The 27,912-nt window shown below is 37.0% G+C and overlaps 2 protein-coding genes across 3 annotated transcripts in view; both read left to right on the plus strand.

The window, feature by feature from the left end:
• Window positions 1–300: 300 nt before the first annotated feature.
• LOC134792227 (phosphatidylinositol 4-kinase beta) overlaps window positions 301–27,912 on the plus strand; it is a 90,629-nt gene continuing 63,017 nt past the window's right edge. Inside the window, exon 1 of the mRNA XM_063763486.1 lies at window positions 301–838. Coding sequence (XP_063619556.1) covers window positions 747–838 — 92 coding nt within the window. The 5' untranslated portion in view covers window positions 301–746. The remainder of the gene's footprint in view (window positions 839–27,912) is intronic.
• LOC134792516 (uncharacterized) lies at window positions 3,774–7,781 on the plus strand. Of its 2 annotated transcripts, XM_063763787.1 has the most exons (5): window positions 3,774–4,040; window positions 4,505–4,567; window positions 4,649–4,708; window positions 6,745–6,841; window positions 7,191–7,781. In XM_063763787.1, the coding sequence occupies exons 1-5, from the start codon at window positions 3,961–3,963 to the stop codon at window positions 7,443–7,445; spliced, it is 555 nt and encodes a 184-aa protein (XP_063619857.1). In that variant the 5' UTR covers window positions 3,774–3,960; the 3' UTR covers window positions 7,446–7,781. The 2 variants fall into 2 exon arrangements, with proteins under 2 accessions (XP_063619857.1, XP_063619858.1); XM_063763788.1 differs by lacking the exon at window positions 7,191–7,781 and having other exon boundaries at window positions 6,745–6,996.

Consider the following 27,912-nt stretch of genomic DNA (forward strand, 5'->3'; position numbering starts at 1 on the left):
AGATATGTAATTGCACCGAGGGCGCGGCCTAGTGTAGTCGTCTGTAGACACTATTATAGTCTGTCCAGCCATTTACGTCAGTAAAAAAAGCGGCAAATTTAAAAAAATTGTGCGAGAAGGGTTATTGTCCCATAGAAAATTTGAATTGCTCGCCTTTTTCTACTGATAAAGTTGTTTAACAGACTATAGTCATTAGCCTTCTGTGCACTTCTGTGGCTCTATATGTGTACTATGCCTAACTCTTTTTTTTTTTATCTGGCATCCCCATCTCAAACCACCGTTACCAATTTTGACACTTTTGACAGCACATAACAAAACGAACATGTCTCGGAATTTGGTCGCAGGCCATCGATTTATTTAATTTTCGTGAATATTTCTTTTGTTACGTTCGCATTAGTAATTATACTTTAATGGTAGTTTTGATATTTGCAGTTTTTTGTTCTCGTAACAATCAATTCCTGGCGTTACGGTCGCTCGCTTTTGTAGGGCGCAATTTCGATTTAATATTTTCAGTTATTCGGGCTACATTTTTGCGTAAACAAAAATTTAAAGGACGTTAATGGCTGTGAGCTGTAATATATTATCATCTTCATTAGTTGTGCGTAACGGGGTTTCATGTTTATGGCTGTTAGTTACGAATGCAGGGGAGTGGACGCCATGTTGTTATTTACTCTTTGATTTGTAATCGTCGTGAGTCGTGATATGGGTTTATTGTTATTTTGCAAAGCGTCGGTTAGTGTGTGAGCATGTTGGAGGATGTACCCGTCCACGGCAGCCGGAGTGACCCCAAGGGCTCGAAGGTCTCCGCGCACCAGAGAAATCTCAGCTTGGACTTTAGGTAAGTAGAGAGAAGCCTTATCAGTGCTTTATCTTTGCTCAGCGCATTGACGTGACAAACGATATTGTACGTTTCAATGCCAAATGGGCTTTACGACTCAGGTTATGTTGTTATGGAAAAACGCAGGTAATAAAATGCATCACAGTGGTCTTATTTTACTCAAACAGATATTTGTAAGTAATATTTTATTCCATGGGAAAACTAAACACGTTCTATAAACCCATAGTAAACACGTTCTACCGAATTTGTAAACATACTGATCAATGTTTGGGACAACAATATGCTGAGCAAGAATCAGCATTACTTATTCTACATATTCCATTTGCATCTCAAGTTGCTTGTCTGTAATGCATTTACTACTGTTACCAATATGTGCATTAACAATCTTGATATGTGTCTTTTAATTGAAAAGCACGTTTTAAAAATAAGTCACGACAAATATGTAACAATTATGAATCTAATACAATCATTTATATTCTTCTGCTTTCATAAGTAATAGTTACTGATTTATAAAAAGAGTTTTTCAATTAAAAGAAATGTCAAGATTGCTTACCTTCTTTCTAATGCTAAAAAAAACAAACTATATTACATATTTTCCAACTATAACTAATTAGGTATGCTAGTAAATATGCTCTTTCCTGGTGCTTGTTACTGTTTGGTGATCTGTACCACAATAATATGAATGCTAAATATGTAAAGTCTAATTTCTATTTACACAGAATAAATGTAAACAAAGGTGTGACCAGTGAAAATAATCTTGGAAGCATTCAAGATATATGGTCAAAATCTGCCTAAAATTTGGGATGTCTGGTCACCCTAGCTATTCCATATAACTGTATATTCTATATATAATTACACTGTGTAACAGTATTGGTAGTTTTCCAAATAACAGCAATTTAGCCATGGCTTGATTCCCCATAGTTTATTCCATCCATGTGAGCATTGAACCAGCAGTTAAGAGGGCATGAAACAATGCATTGAGAAACTGGTCACACTTTATGAACATCATTTTATTTTGGTTGCACTGTTTTTGTGCAATCTTTGACATTAAATAGAAGAGCTCTTGTGGGATATGTGAAAAGGTATACTTTTCTTTGGCTTGCAAAAATAGGAATTCTGTAGCAATTTGTCCTCGGTTCACCCTCAGTTTACATTTGTTTAAACATTGTTCTGGTATTTGTTCATGAATAATTTGCAAGAGTGATGATGTAACTTTTTTTAATTTTACAAACTTGCTTAACACATTTGGCCACATTTGTAGAAAGTTATGATGATGATGGTCATGCTACTGAGTACTGACTCGCAATAATAACATCTAAATGGCAACTAGGTGCATGATTTTAATTTAAAGGTTTCTAAGACAGTTACAGAGTTTTGGATTTCTCCTTAAAAAACTTGTAAATACAGAATCTCACATTTAAATTTTTATAGTTAAACTAAAAAAAAATTGAACATGTTTTAAAAAAAAAAAACTTTTTTCATAATGTGTGATACATTCTAATAAACTTATATTGATTTTTATACCAAAATAATACTTCTTTTGCTGTTATGCAATCTACAGTATCTGTAAGTAAATATTTACATGTTTGTGGTACAAGTTATGTGTTAATAAAGAGATTGTACTGTTGCCAACATGCTGTTTATTACTTTTGTAGTACTGGCAGTACTTTTATACTGTTCGAAGTGAGCAATAATTATTATATGACTATTTTAGGGTTCAGCAAATGGTTTAAAGTTATGATCCTTTTGAATAGATAATAAACTTGTATTAGTTTGTTCATTGCTTCAACTAGTTCAGGTTGTATCTTTTTTAACGTGATACCCAGTTTCAAGCTTACTTTGTATTTTTTTTTATATAGTTGTGGAATCATCACATTTTATGAGTTCATGTCCTGTGTTTTTACTGCCATCAGATATATCGAAGTGGCTGAGGTGCTCAAAAATAGCTGAACATCCACTCTAGCGCCTTGACAATAGAGGCATGTTGAGATATTTGTGAGCACCTTGGCTGCTCAAATATATCTGATGGTGACTGTACATTTTTAATTTATGTTAATATAGTAGTCACTATAACATGTAGTGTGGGAACTGTGGGACTACTCTATTACTGTTTTGTTATTGTTACGTGACTAACATATCTATAATCAAATTTATCAGAGATAAGTGGGTACAAGTAAACAGTAATATTAGCATGATAAAAATATGATAATGTAGGTATCAAGGTATCCTTAGTCACATTAGGATGTTCAGTTCATTATAAAGACAGTCAAAACTGGTGGGTACATCAGTGTACCTATGTAGAGAGAGCTGCAAAAGTCCATGCACTTTTGCAGCTCTCTCTACGTAATGTCACAGTTAGTAGGTATCCAATACAGATATTTGACATGATCAATTAGCTAGGTGATTTAGAATAGAATATAATATATTTTACTTGTTTATTCATTGTACATCGTCATATTAAAAAAATATTTACAATTAGAGGAACAAAACAATTATATTCAATTAATGTAATGATACATTTATATACAAGTCAATATGCTTCTATGAAAGTTAATTAGACTAAATATAATGATTAAGGCCGTTCCCTGAGCCAGAAATGTAAAAATACCCCAATAATTATCCTATTTTTCTAAGAAACGGTGATATTTGTAGACGTGGGAAAAATAAATATAATTCTTGATTATATTATCTTTAATAACACAGCTTTCGATACACGATTCATAACACTTCGCTCGATACAATTTATTCCCAAAGTAACCTCCAATTCGAATTTTTACTCCAACTTTACTCGTTTCTTTACTATGTGACACTATGAAACAAAAAAAGGAGAAAAATCAATCATAAGTATAACAGTAATTTGACAGCTTTAGAAAAACGATAATTAGAGGCAATATTTTTAAAAGAAATAAACATCAACTAATTCTATCGTAACAAAATATCGACTCCGGCCTGCATGCTCTATCTCCGTCCGTCTTTCGAAATGAGACAGTGATGGCTGAGCGCTCGTGCCAGACGGACCTGTACTAGGTGTCCCCAAAACAAATATAAGATTTACTTATAAAAACTGTGCTGTGTTGTGTGTCCTAGTGATATACCGTGTGCACCAAAACCTTTAAGTTATAATGGGTAACAAGCAATTGAATAAAAAGAAGACATCTCGAAAAAGACAACTCGGAAGATTCCAACAAACAATGGAACTAACGTAAGTAAAAATGTATATTTATTACACAGTGAAATACGTAATTATTACTTAATTTAATATATACTTGATCGTACTAATTAGTAATAATCCATATAACTTGAAACATTCTAAAAATTAATAATCGCTCCATCTACCGGTAAACATTGTCATCATCTAAATAGCTTAAAAGGATATCGCGATTCGCGACGAAGTTTACACCACGCGGCACTAGCGCCGTTGCCTTGCACGGCAAAGACAGAAAACATTGCCGTCTATGTGTGCGTCTCCGTGAGTCGTAGTTGGTCGTAGTTACGCGGTTGCGGTGTAGTGGGCCTTCCTATAAATACGAGCACACAGTGATACATGTAACGCACACAATTAGACGCATAAAGCGTTCTTTTAGCAATCCATCCACCTATCGAGGGTTCGAACCTCAGCTCGTGATTTGTCATGCGTCTAAACTTTTTACTTTTTTGTCTTTCTAGGAAAAGAAGAAAATTGGATAATTTCACAGCCGAACATGATACTATATCTTTAGACTACATCGAGTGAGTATAATTATTTGACTTGTGCTTTTTAGCCCTACCTACGTAACACAATACACTACTACAATTTATCTTTATTTACAGACTGCAAAATATGGAAATGGAATCTCCGATTTCATCAACCACTGACATTCAAAGTAACGAGTAAGTTCTAACCTACCTACCTACTCAAGTACTCACAGCGGCGGCGTACGAAAAGACCTTAGTTAGATTTAGATACCTACTGTTTTCCTATCAGTGCAGATGCTTATATCTTTTTATGAATTGAATTGATATTCTCAATTATTTGGACATATTTTGTACTTATTTTCCTAGATGGCTATTAGTAGTATTAGTACTACCTACTTAGCAAATGTTCGCCGAAAACTAAATAAAATGTCGCCAATCAATAATATCGTACGAGATACATTGCCCTCATCAGTTATTTGATATTCTCCAAGAGGTACTTAATTTAAAAAAACCGGCCAAGTGCAAGTTGGATTCGCACACGCAGGGTTCCGTACCATTATGCAAAAAACGGCAAAAATCACGTTTGTTGCATAACTATTTATTTTATTCTGTTTTTAGTATTTGTTGTTATAGCGGCGATAGAAATTCAATCATCTGTGAAATTTTAAACTGTCTAGCTACCACGGTTCATGAGATACAGCCTGATGACAGACGGACAGACGGACGGACGGACAGCGAAGTCTTAGTAATAGGGTCCCGTTTTTACCCTTTGGGTACGGAACCCTAAAAATGTACACTGATAGAATGTAATAGGGTTGCCTGAGTAAGTCCCGGAAATTAAAATCCCGGGATTTACCGATTGTCCGTACTTTCGTTATTCTTTTACGTATTTTTTAATGAACTGGTAGTTATTTTATATTATACCTACCCTACACAATAGTAAATGATTTCCTTTTCTTGAGCGTGTTGACCGATTTTTTATTTTAATAAAACTAATAATCTTGGGCAATTATTTCCATTTTCAATTTCTCATTTACCTGTGATAGAGCATTTTTAGGGTTCTGTAGCCAAATGGCAAAAAACGGAACCCTTAAGGATTCGTCATGTCTGTCTGTCTGTCCGTCCGTATATACAGCCACTTTTTTCTGAAACTATAAGAACTATAGGTACTGTTGAAACTTGGATTTTCCAACAAAAATAGAAAAAAACAATACATTTTGGGGGTTCCCCATACTTATAACTGAAACTCAACATTTTTTTTTGCATCAATCCCATACGTGTGGGGTATTTATGGATAGGTCTTCAAAAAATATATTGAGGTTTTTGATATCATTTTTTTCTAAACTCAATAGTTTGCGCGAGAGACCACCTCCAAAGTGGTAAAATGTGTGTCCTTTAACTTATAAAATAAGAGAATGATAAAACAAAAAAATATATATATATGATGTACATTACCATGCAAACTTCCACCGAAAATTGGTTTGAACGAGATCTAGTAAGCAGTTTTTTTAATACTTACGTCATAAACCGCAATTTTATTATGTTACTTGCTAGATGTTACTATTTGGCTACTTTGTTGCTACAAAGTATTTGACGCCGACTGTACCTGTAACCAGCACAATGGTTTATTTACTTTCAAGTAGTTTTCTCCATTGTCATCACTTGTTATAATATAGGTACCTACATAAAAATTTTGAAATTAGTCTGTCTCACTTTTCGAAATAACTGCATTTCTGGAATGCTGCGTTTTGCGGGTCCATGATCAATTTATGAAATAGTAATGGACTAATTTATAAATTGAGTGATGTTGTAAAGAAATGACTGGCTGCTACAATTCTTCGACCGACAGATTTGTCCGGATGCTTAATGAGAGGCAAATTGTGGCTGTTATTGTTCATCATCACTTGATGATAAAAAATAGTGCGAAAAATAGTTGACATGAGTTGCGTATTACCTATTCTCACATGTATCGTACAACGTTTTACAGTACATATAGCCCTATAGGTTAACTGGAAGAGATCCCTCAAAGGGATAAGTTCGCCTTTGTACTTCTTGCTAATTGTATGTTATTTTTAATATGTCTTTTTGTACAATAAAGAGTTTACTACTACTACTAGCCCTTTAAATATTTGACATAGTTGCGTAATGTGTGTGTGCATTATCGCACTAGTGCGGTAAAGTCCATATGTGCTGTAAAACATCATACATTTATTTAATTTTGGTTTTGACAGTGAGGCGACCGGCTCAAACATTTTGAACCCACGCATTGCACAGGTGGATGACACTTATCGGGTTCCTAGTATATTAGAGGAAGAAGATACCCATGAGGTAGGTGATTCATGCTAATTATGCTTATTGATTGTAGAGCAGAGAACAATTTTACCTTTTGTACTAACTACCTAGCTAGAATAACATTGTTTCAACTTCGTGTGCCAGAATTCCATCGTAAATTGATTTATCACACGATTCGTAGTCATTATACAGGGTCTTACTTTTATTTCTCTCGTTGGTTCTTTACCACCGGTGCTTTATATGTACAGTCGACGTCAAATATATGTATACATTTTTCACCTTATTACAAAGGAGTATGCTGCAATAGGTACATATCTTTGACGGTCGACTGTACATGATGTGACAAATTGTAAATGCTAACACATACAATATATTTTATTTTCAGTTACAAATATCGTTCAATGTGGAAGAAGAGCTTCCTGACAAAACCGTCGGTCGAAGAATTGTCGCAGTTAGTTACCATTCGATTCGATTCCTCGCATTTTATCCAATAAAAGATTGTATGGAAACTATATACATAAACGCAATATTTCACCGACAAAATCGCAATTTTCTTGTTTTGTTCATACTTCAAGATGGACTCTTTGTGACCTTGACGTCACGGTCACATATCGTTTTGTTCGGGGCGTTTCGCGAGTGAAGTACGACTGTCGGACTTTGACTATCATTTCTGACTTTTGTATTCCTTTAATGCAATGGATCCCATATAGACTTTTGATCCTAAAGACAAACCTGATCGATTGATACCATAAATGAAAATTAGTCATCTATTATCGATAAGTATATATGTTTTTCTTCATCAAATTATCAATAATTTTCATTTTTTAGATTGTTCCCTCTATAAACTCCTAATAGTCTACCTTGGTGCCAAATAGGGAATGCAAATCAGTTATTTTTTGTATGGAAATAATCGGTTATTAACCGAAACCGCGGTTATTTCCATACAAAAAATAACCGATTTGCATTCCTTAGTGCCAAATTTCAAGTTTCTAGGTCAGCTCGAAGTGGGTTAGGTTTTTGATCTATTAGTCAGTCAGTCACAAAAATGCCGGTTTTAAAACGTTAATTTATGAATAACTGTTAGAGCTACGTTTACGAAATTTTGTATTCTAGACAAGATAAGGGGCTTGAATAAATGTGCAAAATTGCATGTGAGTAGGTAAAAATGGTAATAAAATTATCAATAGGAAGGATCAAGAAGTTGTTGCAGCCAAAATTAAGAATTTACCAAGGAGAGGACATGTCACTATCATATTTTAATTCATTTTAAAATGTCATTCAGATTATCAATAAGAGTTTCTTATACCGTATTCGAATTAAAAGAAATATTTTATTAATAACACAATTCTCTCTAGTTTTTGCTCGTATTTAGTATACAACTAACTAATTATTCGTATAAAATTATTTATATTATAGAAACACTCACACACTATTTATAGAAACACTCGTATAGTTTCAAAATAAGCTATTTTATTTTGTTGGCATTGTCAAACCCATTGACTATTTTTGTTTTGCTTTAATATATGGTCAGTCGTAAAAGTATTAGCGTCAGCAATGGATTTATATAATGTATTTCTTTAACGCATTAGTGCGATAATTAGCACATTACGTAACTATGTCGAAAATTTAAAGGGCCATATTATGTACTGTAAAACGTTGTATGATACATGTGCGAATTACCTATTTTTCGCACTTGTACCGGTATGCCCTAATTAGGGTTCCGTACCCAAAGAGTAAAACGGGACCCTATTACTAAGACTTCGCTGTCCGTCCGTCCGTCCGTCCGTCTGTCACCAGGCTGTATCTCACGAACCGTGATAGCTAGACAGTTGAAATTTTCACAGATGATGTATTTCTGTTGCCGCTATAACAACAAATACTAAAAACAGAATAAAATAAAGATTTAAATGGGGCTCCCATACAACAAACGTGATTTTTGACCAAAGTTAAGCAACGTCGGGAGTGGTCAGTATTTGGATGGGTGACCGTTTCTTTTTTTTTGTTTTTTTTTTTTGCATTATGGTACGGAACCCTTCGTGCGCGAGTCCGACTCGCACTTGCCCGGTTTTTTTTTAATAAATATCGATGATATACCTGCACAGTATACCTAATAAATAATGATATTATAGAAAACTTGCAGTCATTAATTTGTTTAAATATAAACTGTATTTACACCCTCATAATTAAATATTATTGAAATAAGAGTTGACTTCATTAAAATGAATATTTAATTTGCACTATGTTTCATTTATTTTTCCAATTTACTTTTAACGCCATCTATGAGATGCAGCATGCTTTTTTCAGTATTTAGTAATACGTTTTACAAATCAGTGTCCTGTTAGTTCATTTAAGTCGCTACTTCTTGCGTGGCGCTGTTGTATCGTCATTGTATCTAGGGGCGGGATGGGTGGCGTGAGGGGAGGCTCGATTGTAGATTTCATTTGGGTACGGGAACGGCCTTAATGAATTATACTGAACATAACCAAATTTTCATTATCATATTTTAGCTTTTACCATGGCATTATCCTCCTTATTCGTTTAACAGGAGGAACCATTGTAAAAGAAAATAAAGTTGGTCCGTTGCTACAAATACGCAAGGTACGTTAAATTTCACGTACGGTTGTCGTCAAAAACATACCTAAAAGTTTTTCGCTTTATTACCTACAAGTCCTACAACAAATGGAAAAAAGTAAACTCATAGGTATTTGGTTGGATTATACATATTTATCAGAACATACCTATCTACTTACTTTACGTTACGTTTTAGTGGAATGCTACTCATTAACTTCATTCTTTAACTTAGTGTTATGCTCCAATAAGTGTTAATTTTGAACACTTGTTACTATACTTACTAACTCGTTTCACTTGGCCACACGCGGAAAAATATTTTACAATTTGTCATACGGCTGCCAACTACGGCTGTACTGTACCGTAAATATAGGAATTATGACACTTATGACGGGAAAATCTTAGTGACTGGCGCCCAATTTGAAAAACTGGCTACCCCGAAAACATTATCTGAATCATCTCAGTACAGTGACAGTAGACGATTACTGTAACACGCATTTATTTAGCAAAATCAATATGTCCACTATGCACGACACAAGCACGTATGTAGGTTTTTTAGCAGTGGTTTCTCGGGTTAGAAATATTTCGAAATGAACAGGACCATCTTTAATTTACCGTTAATTAAAAATAGTTTTTAAGTACTTTACGCATTCATTATTAGCAAGGTATACCTTAGGGTGATTCACTTTTGTATGGAGAAAAAAAAGTTGTAATATTTTTCCTGACTTTGCTCACCAATGGAGTCTCCCCACACTAAAAACTATCTATTTCAATTTTCAAAAGAATCGAATAACGTTTAGAGGTTGCACAAGTTGAAAAGGTAGAGTGAGAACCCCATACATTGCGTGAAAATGAACTATGTTCTAAAATGACAAAATATAATGAACTGATACTAAAATCGAATGAGAAAACTGAATTTTGCGTCTAAAACACGATAAAAGCACTTTTCCTTTGGAAACGGGTGGAAAAACTGAAAAATCTTAATTAGAACATTTATCGAGTAACCAAAATCCAAGTTTACTACTAATTTTAAAATTTATTTATATGTAGAAGGTTCAGTATCACACTACTCTCCGCTTTGATGGTAGCCGCTTAAACCATTTTCTACCCTCCGATGTAGAGTAGTTGGTTATTTGAAAAATCTTTGTTGATGTTGTGCAACCTCTAAATGTTGACCGATTTTAATTTTTTTTAACGTATAATATTTATTTATCAGTTAGAACAAGAATTCGAGCAAAGTCAGATGAAAATCGAAAATTCGGAAAAATGAAACACCCTAGTATACCTATAATAAATTATAATAAGGTAAACATGTCAAATTATCTGCTATAATGTTTGTGTCCCTTCTCAGTCCATGTACTCGATGTCGTGGTCAACTGGTAGTATTAGGCACATCTGTATTCAATATTGTAGCCTTCCTACCTCAATTCCGTATACACCAATAGTAAACTCAAATAAATTAAATGTTAGGAATTCGGTTGGAACTAATGCCGTATCACACAATTCACACATGATTGATGACTGGCCCAGTTGGAATGTAGGCAGTCTGTCCTTTGACCCCAGACTCCGCGTACTTCATTCAATAAGTCAGATCCTGACACATAAATAGGACATAGGTACATTGATACAATTTATCAACACGTAACGTACGTACGTACGTATTTTTTTCGTAAGTCAAACTTCGAGTCCTGGAACTTTTATGAGATCTCAATGGCTTTTTATTGGGTGAAATAAACAGAGTAGGTATTAGGCCTACGCGTAAATTACTCTTAAGGCCAGCTCAAACCGGCGGAGCGCAGCGCAGATCACCGAGGAGGATTTACGCCGCGCAGCGCACACCGGCGAGGTAAAATCCCCCGACATACCGCGAGCGCCCGCCTGCCCGAGTTCTGGCGGCCGGCGCACCAGGGAGCACTTCGGCGCAGCCCGGGGGATGCCGCGGCATGCCGCCGCGTGTACTCTATTACAAGGGATTAGTGACTAGTGTGCACGAGTTCTCCCCCGTCGTCCCGGCGCTACTCCGGCGCACTCGGGAGGCCTCGGCGCATGCCGGGGGATGCCGCGGCATGCCGGCGCCTACCGCCGCGGTATCCTCTAGCTTGCTCCGCGATGCCGCGGAGTAACAATCCTCCGTGATGCTCCGAGGTCGGTCTCAAAGGATTTAAATTTATACCTGAAGGTAATTGAAATAGGGAAGAAAATACATTGATAATTTTAAAGTGATCTGCGCTGCGCTCCGCCGGTTTGCGCAGGCCTTTATGCGTTTACTCGGTTTACTACTGTTATTTGAAGTCCATGATTAATGGGGAAAAACGAAGTATGCCATTATACAAACAATCGCGATGGCCCCATAACAAAATTTAAAAATAACATAGAGGTCAAATTGTTGACTGGGCCTCGAAGAAGGTTCGCTGAATGTAGGGCGATCTTCGACCGCGAGGTGAACGGACGGAAAGTAAAAGTGGGCGAAAAGCGCCGCCTAGCCGGCTTCCTGGTCAGCCTTGCTTCATTACTTTCTAAACGTCGTGTCAGACACGATAAGAAAGTTCTATAAACCACCTTTATTCGTTATGTTTAAAGTTCTGTTTCTTAAAAACATAAATGCGAGATAACGTAAGCAGTCGAAATTGTCTGTCGTCGAACTGATCGCTGTTACTGTTACATGATCAAAACACGAGAATATGGGTCTTACTACATTAGCTACTACTGCCACTAGTATTAGTGTGACTATATGCCTGCCAATTAAGTGACATGTCATCGAAACCCTTGTTTGGAGCAAGGATTCAAATATAACTGCTAACAAATCCCATCTAACTTTCAAAGTCAGGCGCTGCTCGAGTTGGAAGCGTTCAGTACATGTTATGGAATGTACGGTACGTGTTTAAAAATAATGTACCAAGGTTTGCTCCGAGTTTACCGATATTTATAAATTATTAATCCTTTAACCCTCGGTGCGCCGCTTAGGTAACTGAACTTAAACAGATTAACACAATGTGGAGATAAAATCTAATGGCGCTCGAGGCTTTGACCCGTCGGGTAATGCTCGAGATTGCTTCCACGTTCCGAGCTCTCTCCTGAGCACGTAATGTTAATGAGCTACTTGGTTGGTTTTAATAAGTTAATAACTTATGTTTCCAATCGGAAGTAATCCAAGCCGAATGCAATAATGTGGCACCACTAAATAAATAAATACTAAACATTACTAGGATTGACACTATTGACAGTGAAATTTCATTTCACTCATATTTTAACAGTTCTACTACGAAAGCAGCTCGGAGGACAGCCAAATATCTACTTTTTGGGCCTACTGCGACCATCGGAAACAACATGAGACAATACTCAAGATACGATCTAAAATCTCGTATTTGCTGCAACCAAATTGTTATTTTCTCCTGACGTAAGACAAGCAAAGCAAGCAGATAAAAGTAATCAGTTGCTGATTTCCATATGTAAATATGTAAATTCTTAACAATGCCTTGAGCCGTATTCAAACATAGCAGAACAACTGCGGTGTATTATATGTCCGCGATGGTGACATTAAATCGTTGCAATTTTATGTACTCGTAAATAGACAAGTATTATATAATTGTTTTAATTGGATTATGAGTTTACTAACCACGAAACTCTCGACTTAACATCTATCAGTATCATCTAGTTTTCAGTGTGACACGAGAAAGATGGAACGTATTTATATTGGATAATAGTGGAACTGAAAATTTAATTGATTGTATAAGTTGTTATTAATAATACATATGTCCTGAAATGTAATCGAATGGAGGCAGCTGTGACAAACATTTTGGTGTCATTTATTGCACTTCATATCTTCAAGTGGACACAACTACTACAACGAATAATAAATCGGCGCAAACACGATTAATTAATACGTCATTCATAAATTGAAGATTGATTTGGACAATAGGTAGGTTAATATATTATGATTTATAATATCACTCCTAGTATACGTCACAGGCGCACTGCGAACATCGAAATTAGAAGATTGTATAAACTATATCTACCGCGAGAGCGATACATAATCTGCGAACTTAAGTAGATGTTAACGGAAGCCCCTTAAATTAATCGCGATCTTAGATTACGCATAATATTGGCTATTAAGGATTATTACAGAGCTAATAACTTTAAATCGAACGCTCTTCAAAGCTCTATTAAAACAAAACACGTTCTAACGGGGTTATCATTTAAGCTGTTATAACATAACTTGTAATATACGCGGAAGTGCGTTTTCGAACGAGCGAGCGAAGCGAACGAAGTTCTTACATTCGACTTTGGGACACGCGGCTGGCTAGGGGCACGTCCCGGCATTTCGATGTTTTTAAGCTGAGCTATCAGAGGATAGTTTGATACTCAAGAACTTAAGTAAATTTGTTCTAATTTAAATGAAATTGGGTAAACGTGTAGTTGAGGGCATTATATTTTAGTCATTAAATTATGAGCAGGCTCGATTAAGGGGTTATTTAGCTAGAAGAGCTTAGAAGGCTAAAAAGCTATTTGTGAGGGGTCTTGCTATTCTAGTCATCTTTTTGCAAGAAAGTATGGTCGAGTTTGGTATCAAATGAAAGTGCTCGGCTTGCACTTTTATAATATCGTTATTAAATTTACCTTTTTGAAATATTTAGCAAGATAAAAATAAACATAATATAGGTATTTGACATTTGACAGGAAATATTTCGGCTTACCACAGATACAGTATCAGTTAAGGGCTCCACAGACGCGATTTTTGATCCATTGCCGCCTATAGTGGGACATAAAATAGTAGAAATTAAATAAAATGGAACTCTGAAATTGCCGTACTATAGTCGATCAAACAAGTTTGTCCGTAGAAAAAGGCGCAATATTCAAATTTTCTATGGGACGATAACCCTTCGCGCCTACATTTTTGATCCGCTTTTTTCTACTGAGGGAAATGGCTTGACAGACTATAAATTGTTGCCATGTGTAAGCATTTTACGTCAAAAATGTGACAGCTACGTAGAAAGTGGCGCCCTCATTTAATAACAGACTTCCAAATTTTTAATGCATTTAATGTTTATTACTCCTCATTTCTGTTTATCTCCGTCATTACTGGACCGATTTTGAAAATTATTTTTTTGATTGTATGTATATGCATACAGATTGGTCCCGTTTTTGTCAAAATCCAGTTCTGATGATGATAGGATCCATGAGGAATCGAGGGAACTCCTCAAATCTTAAAGGCATACATATAGTGATTTATGTGTTTTATCAACAAATCAAGCATATACATTCAAAAAGTGACATTTGATGAAGTGGAACTGCTGATCAGAACGGAACTCTTTAATGACGCATAGTACACGATTGGCGATTTGTCCTCTTCGTTATGTTTTTTAAGCAAGTTAAGTTTTTAAGCCACATATTTGTCAAGCTCGAGTTCTGATGATGGGATCCATGACGAATCGAGGGAACTCCTCAAATCTCAAAGGCATGCGTTTAGAGATTTTTGTATTTTCATCAGAAAATCACACATTTTCATTAAAAACTGACGCATTTGATGAAGTGGAACTGCTGATGATGATCAGAACGGAACTCTTCAACTACGCATAGTTCACGTTTGGCGATTTGTCCTCTTCGTTATGTTTGTTAAGCAAGTTAAGTTTTTAAGCCACATTTTTGTCAAGCTCGAGTTCTGATGATAGGATCCATGAGGAATCGAGGGAACTCCTCAAATCTTAAAGGCATGCGTATAGAGATTTTTGTTTTTTCATCAGAAAATCAAGCATTTACATTTAAAACTGTCGCATTTGATGAAGTGGAACTGCTGATGATGATCAGAATGGAATTCTTCAAAGACGCATAGTACACGTTTGGCGATTTCGAATTTCGATTTTGACGGAGCTGGCCCTGGACCCAGACCTGGACCTGGATCCGGGCTCTTTCTGGACCTGAACCCGGACCTGGACCTGGACTTGGACCTGGACCAAGACCTAGACCTGGACCTCGACCTGGACCCGGAACTGGACCCGGACTCGGACCTTGACCCGGAAAACCACTGATAACCTAAACTAAATAAACCACTATAATTACCTACCATAAAATGTAGGTATAAAGTATAATGATGCCAAACTTACTAGCCCCTCCCGCTCAAACCCCCGTACACCGCACCGCACGCGCCGTTAAGTGGGTTAGGTTACGTTTGAACTGCGATCCTCACAGAACCGAAAAAAAGTGGGTTAGGTTAGGTTAGAACTGCGAGCCTTACAGAAACGAAATGCTACTAGAAAAGTGGTTTTGGTTAGGTTCGAACTGCAATCCTCACAGAACCGAACTGCTATTAGAGAAGTGGGTTCGTGAGGCTAAAACTGCGACCCTTTTACAGAAGCGAAATGCTACCTACTAGAAAAGTGGGCGGTTTTACCTCCTTTTCTACATAGTGCACCATCTATGTACAGTAATCTTTCACCGGCCCCCATAGAAATCGGTTTTTTTTTCTTGAAAATTATTTTCTACTATTTTATGTCGAACTATACGACTAAGTAGGTGCAACAAAGTCAAGCGCTCTATATATTTTTTGGCAAACCGCGAGTTCTCAGTTCGGGGCGAACTACTAGTTAACTCTTTTTTTAGGCTTGAGTCGGTCCTGAACTAAGAACTATTAAGAATGAAATCCCATCAAGGATCGAAAGGAACTAAACCTTTTTGCACGCTCTTAATCGGTCTTTAGGTCCTTTAGTTCAGTAGGATTCGAGAGCGCTTGACTGAGTGAAACGTAAAATGGACGGAACGAAACGGTTATCAATGTCGCTGGCACGAGTGTGAACGAGATGAAAGAACGACGTGACACTCCTAAGCCCGTAAAATATGAAGGAAAATCAAATATATTTCGACATATTTGATATTTTTTAATTATGTTAAGGTGTTTTAATGTTTAATACCGACACATCGTATCGTACAAGTTGAATTGGATTCAGTTACCAAAGATTGGAAAGAAACCAATGAAAAATCGACTCCTATTCATTCCCGGCTCTCAACGACCGAACTGAACTAAAGGAACTAAAAGACCGAACTAGTTCGTTTGACCGATTGACCGAGAGCGGAGCGCTCTCTGTAGTGACCGAGCAGGCACAAGCCTACTCTTTTTAACACATTAAATACCACTAAGTGCTACGGGTTACGCTCGTAGCGCGTAGCCACGGTTTCGTCGTATGTAGCGCGTAGTCGCTACGAACAGTGTACCCGACAGTCGGGTTCTTGGTGTTGAATGTGTTAAACTTTCATGAAATATGTCCCCGCTCTTACAAGGATGAGTAATTGTTGACAGTGATCACATGATGACCGCTCGTCATCGCAAAATTCATGTTCACAATAATTCATCCGTTTTTGTACTTAATTATAGGTGCGACACTGTTTCCTTCTTTTTGTCTGCAATAACCAGTTTATTTTTGACATTTTCGCATCAAGGTTGAGGCTAAATTGCTGTCAACGTTCATTGTCGGATGAGTAATGCGTTTTTTTACCTTTATTTAACAAAAGTGCTAATTAATTTAAACGTTATTGAGTAGACGCTTCGTGCATTTAAAAACCTCCATCGTTTTTGAAGTGGCCTAGCCATTGTGTATTCGTTATGAATAAAAATAACAGTTTTTTTCATTCGTTTTCTAGCTGGTAAAAGAAACATATTGTTTAAACGTATTATTGTATCTGTAGATTTTTTTAATTTTTGTATTAGCCTACTTTGGTGCCCCCACTGCTGGGCAAAGGCCTTCCCTCGTTTTCTCCACTCGACCCTGTCATCGGCATTTTCCCACCATTTGGGGTAGAAAATAATAACGAAATAAAACCTAGGTAATAAACGAACGTTGTCCAATATAGGAAGGCCTTCTAAATGTCTATTGAAACAATATAGGTGTATCATTCAATGAATCTAAAATGATTTGTCTGTGGCCTTCTGTCCAGTAGACAGTCCAAGGCAGCTTTATTGTCAATAGGTATGTTTGTTCAATCATTAGAGTATTGTCGTGAAAAATGATTGTGTAATTTTAAATTAGCTCGATTACTTAAAGCTTGCATCTTTAAAAAGGTAATGCGGCCATTATGGTATGTAAATGCTCGTTGCCGACCCTATTCTTCGAGGGTTTCTGACCAACTTGACCCACTTGCACCATTCACTAACCCGGAGATAACCGGTTAAACCTGGAGTTACCAGTACAATTTGACACTGGGTAAACGGTTTAACCGGTTAACCCAAGGTTAGTGGGATGGTGCAAGTGGCGCAATCGTATAAAGTAAACCTAATTCGGCCGAGGATTATAGTGTTTTCATGCGTTGATGCCTCATCTACATTATGTTTAATATGATTTGAATTTGAATTGCAGGTACTAGTTACATTGTGACGTTAAATTAAAGCATTTTAAAGAAAACGAAATATATGAGAGCTGCCATATAAAACTTTTAACTAGTGGCGCTAAACGCTGGGCATCCGGCTTATGTTGCATTAATTTCTCAAAGGGGACGATCTAATTCATGTACCTAATCCCATTAGCTGTATACAAAATTGACTCATTCCGGCAATAGAAGGAATTTTTTTTAATGACTTATTGTGCACAAAGATAACAAGGTAGCTTGCGATCATGAATATCATGATTCATCGTCATTATGAGGTTAAGCAAGCAATTTTACTCAATGCTGCAAATATAGTAAAGTGATATTGTCGTTATAAGGAGGTAGTTGTAAAAAAAGACAATTATCTATGCTCGTGAATCAACGAGTAAAGTTACCTGTAGTATAGTATTCTCTTAAAAATACTAAAGCCACACATTACCGCTCTACCTCCAGAAAAGGGAATACCTAGAGACAGATAACTCTCACACATTTTAGGGGTTAATTACCCGACTGTACAATTTGTGTACAGGTAACCCGAATATATTGTGGGTTTGTTTGGGTTACTAAGTGTAATTTTAAATAAGTACATATGGTTGAAAACGAACAAATTTTTAAACAGCTATATAACTTACAGTAAATTTCCCGATCTGGAATTGAAAATCCTGTCAGTAGGTGTCACTAATCGCAGTGTGGTTTGACTAAAAACCCCCTAATCGCCCCTTTGAGCACCGAGTTCCATACTTAATTCAATTTAATTAAACTTCCCTTTGAGTCCTGGGACCGCTTGGTCCTTTGGCAAACATATCCAACAAAGGAGAATGTTATTACACCTAATTAAGCCTAATCTTTATTTGATTCGGTGCTGATGAAGTTACAATTTGTCCTTTAGAGCGCGGAAGCCGACACTTGTTACACAGATGCAGTATCGTTGAGGTACATATTATTATAATAATTTAATTTTTGAAGTCCATGTAATGTAAATTGGAAAATAAAACTTTCTACGTAAATGTGCCGAAACAAATTGTATAAAATTATTTACTTAACGCAAATCTTTATGACCGACGATGAGTTAACTACAAAAAACATGACATATTATACGTATATTAAGTATATTCTGTACATAATTGACATTCCGTAATAAAATATGTGTGGCCATACAACATAAAACAACTATACACAATAATACACATCAAGAGAAAGGGACGGGACCGCTTTCTATAGAAATTTTCATACAATCTCTCAAGTGACCCGTCTACAACTCTACACTCAAGGACCTCTCATCCTCCCATCCTCCTTTTCCTTTCATCAGATAAAATTGGGCAAACAAGTTGTCAACTCAGACAACAAAAAGAGGTCACATGATTACAAGGGTATTGACACGCCTGGTCTATGTCAATATGTACATACGATTATCGAGTGTGGCAATTCGTTTCGTAACGATTTCCGAATTTCCGCCTCTTCCGTGCGACCGATTATTTTAACGGCCACACGCCGATGTCGAATAACGTCGGCTATAAAGTCGCAAACCTCGTTATCACCTCCGAAAGTAGTTAACATGGTCTAATAAAACATGGTCTTCTATTCCCAGAGTGACACGGGCCTACGTCACAATAACATTGCCACTTTATTTCAACATAACATGTTACATGGGTACATTATACCTATGGTTAATAAGTTAAAATATTTCTTTATAATTTTATAATTTTCATTTATATGTATTTTATCTTAGATTTTACAATAACACGTCATTTTTAATTATTCGTTAGCATTATCTTCCGATTCACGAAAGAAATTTCAGACGTTCGGGTAATTCTGTTTACATTACTGGCAACACAGGATAGCGCTGTCACATTTGACAATTCGGATCTAGATAACTTCATGCCCTGACCGTCATCCTTGTCGAACGCGTGTTAATTGTTATTTCCTTCTCGCTCAGTGTCAGCAGTCGCAGTGTTTTCCAAACTTTTCACGTCGTAAGCTTGGTAATTAATGTGTAACTGTGAATTAGTTTTTCAAACGTTTGTCTTGTATAGATAAATAAAGTTTAATTCAATACATTAGATTTGTTTTATTTTACTATGTTTCTACATGAATAACTTAAAATTAATGCCGTTAAAATAATTTTCACCGTTGGTTAAAATTCTCCACATTTTAAAGTTTGAGAACCTGTAAACAGCATGATGACGTCGGCCCGTGTCAGTTAGGTCATACGCGAATCTCGGAATAGAGTACCAGGCGGAGTATATTATTATACCATGGTAGTTAAGAGGTTTGCAACTTTAGGTATTGTTGGCTAAGGTAGCAAATCCCTAATGTCTTTGAAATTGAGTTACGAGGTTTGCGATTTTAGCCCACGATAAGTGGGTATCCTCGTGACCGGTGGCTCTTCAGTTTTTTCTGTCGACCTTCTTCTTGGCGAGAGAGCTATTGAGTGTCCATTAACCTCGCCGGAAGCTACTCGTAGATCCGGAAGTAACGCTACAATGTTGTCGACATTTGTCATTGTCGATTCGAGGCGTTTCGTGTTTTTCTCGCGCTCATTGACTTTATTGATTGCGGATGGTAAGTAATGGTTTCGCCAGGTTGCAATTTGTGATCATTTGTTTTTAGACTAGATGTTTCGTAAAATTTAATTATAGTTACCTACTTCGATATCGTATATCGTTGTCTGAGTACCCACAACACAAGCCTTCTTGAGCTTACCGTGGGGCTTAGTCAATTTGTGTAAAAATGTCCTATAATATTTATTTATTTATTATTATTTATTCGATGGATTCTATAAAGATAGCCACGCCCACGTTATAATTTTTTGGCATGTTTCTTTATAATTAATTTAGTGACACGGACGACAAACTTACCGAGCCTGTGGGCGCAGCACGGTTCCATTTTTATCGTCTATCACTATGCGCGTCCCTTTCGCACTTACGTACTTGTTAGAACGTGACAGGCATGGTGACAAGGGATAAAAACGCGACCGTGCTAAGCCGCCTGGATTGGAAACAGCATGTATACCAGCATGTTTGTCAAAGAGAATTAGACGGGAATGACATGACTCGTATGTACTTACATTTTAGTGTAACATTCACGTGATGTGTAATTGGCAAGCTGACTGTGGATGTGGACTGTGATGAGTGATGACATGTTAAGGATGAGTCTAGGAAAATGATCCATAAAGAACATCATCTATATTTATAGCCACTAAATTAGCGGCCCTGTGTCTACTCGACATAAAACAGACATTTTCATTTGAAACTAGACCGATAACACTCACCCAAATTAGCGTGACTAATACTTTCCTCCCAACGAAATGAGTCAATTCGAGTTAGCGATTAAAGATAGAATCGTCTGAGTCCGAGTGTAATAAGCTGCCTCAATTACAGTTAATTGTTGACCCTTTATCGGGTGGACAATCGAGCGAAGCATGCGAGGAATGCACGCCAGTTTACACCACAAATACAAAGAGCGTATGTATGTAAGCATCCTTGTACAACAACGCCCTTTAAACAACAGGCTTGTATGCTGACCGCAATTTAAGCTGATCCGTGCTCGCCTATAGAATATCTAATGGTGCTACAGCATTATTTACACATTCAATTGAAATCCCAGGAAAAGCGATTAGTTCCGGTCGTTAAGCTTGTTTTATTAGCTTTGTAACTTTGGTCAAATTAAACAAGGTGTTTAAATCCTTCTTTCCCATCGTTTATCACGTTTTCCTGAGTGCCAGTATAGCTGCGATGTATATTTTTTAGACAGTTGGAAGCGGCTAATACCTTGTAAAAGTTGTAATTTTCCCTCGACATTCTGAATCCTGTTATGTGGGGAGTACATTTTGTCCATAAGTTTGACTAGAAATCTGTTAAGTTGCCATTTACGTACCTACTCTATTTGGTTGTTCGGAACTTGAACTTTATTCCCCATGCGTCTCTAGACTGATTGCGGTTGTCGTTATCATTATCATAAACAAGTGATTGTCCCCATTTATAAGATTGTTAGCTTTATTTCATAGAATTATGACATATTCTGTTTACCCTTGATTTAAACTTGAGTGTTGAGGCCAGCCCACGTAAAATCGCATTAGTGTAAATATCAATTTTTGAATAGTAGGTACATGGATGCCTTTGGCAGTCTAATGACACCGGAAAATACAAATTTATTTTCGTATTTACTATCGTATTTTGTGGTATATTTTTATTCACGCATAAAGCTGCAAGTGATAAAACATTTTGAACCATAAATACATTAATCATGTACGTTTTTGCTATGACGTACGACAGTCGTGCTACGATTAGATAACTATCGACCATTAATATAGTGTAACACATTGACGTTAAATATTATATCTTAATCGTGACTCCATAAAATAAATTGTCAAGGCCAGAAGTCAGAAGACTCATTTCAGAGACTGGATAAGTACAGGTGACACCTAAATTCGTCGAAATGGTTAAACTGATATTTGAATAAACTTGATGATGTAATTGATGTAACAAAACAACAACAAACAGTAGGCAAAAGATAACGCTAGTTTAGTCTCGGTTGATGGGTAAACCAGAAGCATGTTCCATTCGCTTTAATCGCCTTGGACTTATACAAAAGCCTAATTGCCTAGTTGTTATTACGGGTATCGAGATCACATTACACTGGTCAGCCGAAGAACTAGTTACTTGCAGCCAATGAGAATACACGGCCAGTGCTTGTGCACTCGGCCCGCGGTGTCCGTGGCACAGCGCAAATATGAATATGAAGCATTCGCGTCTGTCGTGACACTTACCGTGCTGTTATAGCACGCGAATATAAACGTGATTGGTTGATATCTTTTATTCTTAGCCCCTGGCTAGATTAGAGGAGGGGTGTTATTAATTTTATAAGTCTTTGTGTGGCTTGGCATCTTGGCTCCTAAGAAGCGACTCTGGACCCGTAGACAACATGGCAATCGCTGACGCTCCGTAGCGAACGAAACGCATCACTGTCACTGTCACACTAATGTGGAAGAGTGATAGAGAGACACAAAGCAATTCGATAGCGAAGCGCAAGCGATTGTCACCTTGGCTAGGCCGCCTGTTTAGTTTTTTTTACACAACTGCCCAAAGAAAGGATGTCATATTTTCAGATCTACTGTAAGTGTCATTATCGACCATAAATAATAATGCCTACTTAATTTGTTTTATACGTGTGAGGTATAATCGCAATAAACCTTAAGTTGGTTTGGTTATGGAAAGTGTTAATTTTTTTGAAACTTATTCTAGGTGGGCTTTAGGGTTGCCAGATCGAAAGGCGCTATTATCGGGAAACAATAGAAAATTTTCGGGATTTTGGGACATAAGTCGGGGAAAAAAAACATTCAAATTAAATTAATTGTCTTAAAAACAACGATATTTTACATTATTGGCACTACGTCAGCTCGCTCGCTCGACGACAGTTCGGAGCTTGAAATTATTGATTTAAAACGTGAAGCTGTTTTTCGGGACAGTTTACACTTTGTCGGGAATCGGGAACACATGCTAAAAATCGGGAAAATCCCGCCAAATCCCGACCATCTGGCAACCCTAGTGGGCTTAACTTAATGACATAAAAAGATGATTGCATTTTATATTTGTATTACGTTATAAAAATACCTATGATTCTTGATGTTTTTGCAAAGGTCATATAATTTATCGGCTTAACCTCTTAACTGAATTTCACGGTCACGAGGAAGATATTTAAACGCGGCTAATTTTATTGACGTGGGATGTGGGATTGAAGGCAACTAGATAAAAGTAATGTGGGAAGTGGGCTTCTAATGTGTGATAGAGGTTTCATAGCTGATTTTACAAGGCCCAACTTCGTGTTGTGATTGTGCTGTGCTGGGTAATTATGGGCTGTAGCTTAAATCAAACATTAATAAGAGATTAAGAGATATCATAAGTAAGTAAGTAAAAGTAAATCATTTATTCTGCCTAAAATGTGGTGCATAAGTTGGTTATATACATATATAAGGCAATACCGAAAGGCAAAAACAAGACGACTGAAGATAAGCGAAATCCCCGGACCATCCACAATTTCTATAGCATACATGGTCATTACTCATTAACAGGTTCTGTAAAGGTTATTTGATGTCACCCGTTAAGGCAGTCTATTATTGTTATAACCTTATAACAATTCCATGTTACTCTATCGATGACTGAGTCTGATCAAAGTCTGTCGGTTTTCGATTCACAGTGACTCACGTTCACATAATGAATCAAAACACCTTTAAAATAGTACGCAGTGGACTTAATGAGTCAACGGAGGATTCCGAAGATAAACTCGTCTACTGGGCAATGTTAATAGTACTGACATAATTGACTGACTCATTATTGTACAGTCAAGATCATAAATATGTATCAAAAGAATCGTTTCATTAATATTTATGTCTATCGACCTTATTACATTGATACTCTTTGCTGAGGAGGGTAGGTCCTTCTTTGTAAGACCGAATGAACACACAGTTTTAGGCCACTTTATTGTATCATCAGGTGTCTCAGTCTCAGAACCGTATTCGTGTTACAACGAACTGAAATCTTTTAATAAATTAGGTTCTTATCCTTGGAATATAAAATATAAATAAATAGTAGTTGCTGGAATTCTATTAAACAATTTTTTATTGGTTTCAGGTACGAAAGCTGTCTTTATGGAATAGTCGAGCAAATATCTCGTCTCTCGGTGAGTCTACTCTTGGTGTCATTTATATCTTGAATTGATGGCAGTGATGATTAGATGATACTTTAGACTGCCCATACTTTGATAGAGAGGATAGAGCTTTTGATACATATCTTACAGTAATTAGTAAAATGTCAAGACGTTTTGAAAGAGTTTATAATGAAAATGACTAATGACATCATAACGGATGGCATATTAGCAGTCTCAGGACACATAACGGACCCATTATGCTCTGAGGTCGCTTTGCTTAAGCTCATAAACATGTACACACATTTTCACCTTATTACAAATGACATAAGATCAAAAACTGTATACGCTTTTATCGTGACAGTAAGACAGAGGAGAGACGAGACCATAATGCGGCTTCCCAGCTTCCCACGGATTGGTATCGGGGTCACACACGCGCCCACGACGCCGAATAAAGGTCGTGTATACCTACTTGTATAGTACGTTTTGTATGGCCACTGTCGTAAACGAGCTAACTACGTTGTCTTGTCTTCTGGCGCTGACGGTGTCAGACACAGACGTCAGGTAACTGATATAGAATTAGAAACCACAGAATGACGTAAAACAAGTATCTTTCCTTCAGTAAGTGGTTACTAGCAGGAAAATGTAGCGTAAATACGACAGATAAAATGATGAGTCTCAAAACAAAACAAGGAAAATAAAAGTAAGTACATATTAAGTTTAATACATTTATTATTGGCTACACGGAGATCCCCGTTCCTAAGATCAAGAAGTCGACAATTGGGTCTTTGAATCTGACTATTTATACCTAAATACTGAACTAAATGTAATAAATACTCTTTATATCGTATTAATAAAGTGTTACATAAACAGACTTGTCTGACTAGTTGAATCATCTGGCTCTATTTTATTAGCGACTAGTGTTTTCATTTCCTATGATTTGCTATATTCCAAAATGTGTGCTAATTCGTATGCGTCACAAATTGGCAGTATTGCAGTACCTATACTTAAGGTTTTTGCTGTACAAATCTGCTTATACTTAAGAGAACATTTTTAAATATGCCGTACACTTAATAACATAACTTCATTGAGCTAACATGCCCATTTGCATGAGGTATTTAACATGCCGTACGTTTGTTCCTTTTGATTCGTTAAATATGAAAATTTTGTCGGATCAGAGCGCAGACTAGCATTTTCTTTATGTATATAGTGACATTAGTGACCCAGAAAATGAGGACAGTCAGCTCCACCCAGTTTTAACTTTCAGGGCACACCCTGTCACAAAGCCTTAGTAACAAAAGTCATAGTATCAGTTACGATGTCTATTGATTTAATTACGCCAACCGACTTCCCAAATTGGTAGTTAAATTGGACAATTCCCTACGCCTATAAAAAGTATTTATGGCAGCCCGTAAAGACCCTATTATCCCGGCTTGATTCATGTCGGACGTCGTCGGCAACAATTTGTTGAGATTAAATATAACTGAGATACGTCGCCTGGTCTCCGGGGAGAATAAGAGGGGCCACAATGGACGGAAACCATCAATCAGTGACCCCCAGGCCGAGAGGCCGCGTATCAACAGCCGGTGTGTCCAACTGTCCACGGGCGCCATTGTAAAGTACTCAAAAGTTCGAATATCCGAACCCATCTCGAGTTGCTATAACACTTATTCACTGCTTCGAATTCTGACTTTCTAGTACGCTTTTCACTCCGATATTTTTTAACAATCTGCGACGCTTCCTTTTAATTTGGGTTTGAACTTTTTTAACGGGAAACGTGAGCTTATAGCTGGCTGTACTGCTTTGTCACGAAACAATTATTACTGACTTAACTGATTTTGTCAGCATTTTTCTTTTAGTCTTTCAAAATAAGTTTAAGATTATAATTGTGTTAAAATGACGGAACGCTTTTTGTTTGTCGCTAGAGTAGAGGCTTTTTTTGCTTTTCTTACAAATACCTAATTGATTAAGTACAATCAGTCCGTTGTTTTCACGGTTCATTAAAAAGAAACTGATGAACATCGATAAATACAACTATTTACTTTCAAATTTTCAGTGACATATTTACGCATTATAAGCCTATGACCTTGCTTTGCATTCGGAAGTGGCATTTCGCGAGTTTGCCAGGTTTAGTCTCGCCTCGCCTAGTGTTTGACAAGGCCGAAATGCCAGCGGCTACGGCTGCCCGAAATTGCTCTCATGCCTTCTCATTGAGGCAAAGCATTTCGCGAAACAGTACAAACATTTTCTACTTACATTTCTCTTTCAACTCAGCCAAAATGCTCACATGTCTCACAACCTGTAAGGTGGCTGTTCTGCCTAAAAATAAAGACTATAGGTTTTAGGTATAGGTAATGAGAAATTCCCCAAAATATTTCTTTACAAGAATGCCAATTTAGAACAAGTACGGCGGTCACGTTGAGAATGGCGATCTCAACGGAAATATTTCAAGAATAATTAGATCGCGCAGTTGGTGAATTGTAGTCTTAATTATAGCAGTATTTTGAGAAACTTCGTGGCACTGCTTTCGCCGTGGGTCACATTGTACGTTAAAAATAAGTTTCACTCGTGTTCTATTAAAATTATAAATTGTCTTGTAGTCGTAAAGAATGTAGTAGGCACATGGCCGGGCGGTGATAATTGGTTTCATTTGGGGACGGCGGAGGGCGTAGACGAACTGCTTACGCTAGTGGGCTGAACTGAAAACCGTAGACAGAAATAACAAGGGCAGCACACACGATAAACCTGCGTCACTCAAATGGCAAGGTTAACAATAGAATTGATTTCTGCTCTGATCTCGCACTACTGGTAATGTGGGTGACCTCGATCGGCTTTTTCAATGCAAAATACACTGTAATCCGCTCTACCTGTAGGTATTTCTATGTGGCGTTCGTTTTTTGCACGAGTGAAGAATATTTAGGTCTATTGTATTGGTGCACCGACGCCAACGCTTAGTGCATTACATGGGAATTACGTTTTGATGCGTATTCGTAGTTCTTATAAAAGTCACGCAGACACACAAGAGTTTTGTACGGTTTCCTCCGAACGTAACCCCGACGACCTTAAACATCAAAACAGACGGGCATATGCTTTTAGCATTTCGATCGCATCATACGTTGCTTTTATTTATATGATCTCATGACTACGTCAGTTTCAGCTTTGAGATTAAGATACGAGATAACTTATTATTATCGTCTGGATGTTTATTTGATTATTTTAACATTGAAAATGTGCTCATGACCCTCGAAAAATTGTAATAGCCATTCCAGCGACGCTTTTTATTATGAACTCAACTATAATTTATAGTGCACTTAAGGCGCGCCGTATATCGCAATAGCCATTAAGATACAATTACTGAAAATAATCTACCAATCAGCGCCCGGCGGAAACCGTGATTGTCGCAGTTCCTCCTATTGTCAGATTGCGACTTCCAGTCACTGACTGGGGCTTTCGCGGGATTTCTATCGCTTAACCAGCGTTTAATTGCTGTCATCAGTCAACTGTTCTGCTTCGTCAGCTTTGTTTGTCTTTGGAACCATGACTCC

The sequence above is a fragment of the Cydia splendana genome, chromosome 7 (genome assembly GCF_910591565.1).
Source record: "Cydia splendana chromosome 7, ilCydSple1.2, whole genome shotgun sequence".
In the NCBI taxonomy this organism is placed as follows: Eukaryota; Metazoa; Arthropoda; class Insecta; order Lepidoptera; family Tortricidae; genus Cydia; species Cydia splendana.

What these genes read in the sequence shown, in the direction of transcription:
- LOC134792516 (XM_063763787.1), top strand. Translation starts at nt 3,961, where the DNA reads ATGGGTAACAAGCAATTGAATAAAAAGAAGACATCTCGAAAAAGACAA. An exon ending in CAACAAACAATGGAACTAAC is followed by an intron (nt 4,041 to 4,504) that starts GTAAGTAAAAAT and finishes TTGTCTTTCTAG; the next exon opens with GAAAAGAAGAAAATTGGATA. An exon ending in AGGAAGAAGATACCCATGAG is followed by an intron (nt 6,842 to 7,190) that starts GTAGGTGATTCA and finishes TTTTATTTTCAG; the next exon opens with TTACAAATATCGTTCAATGT.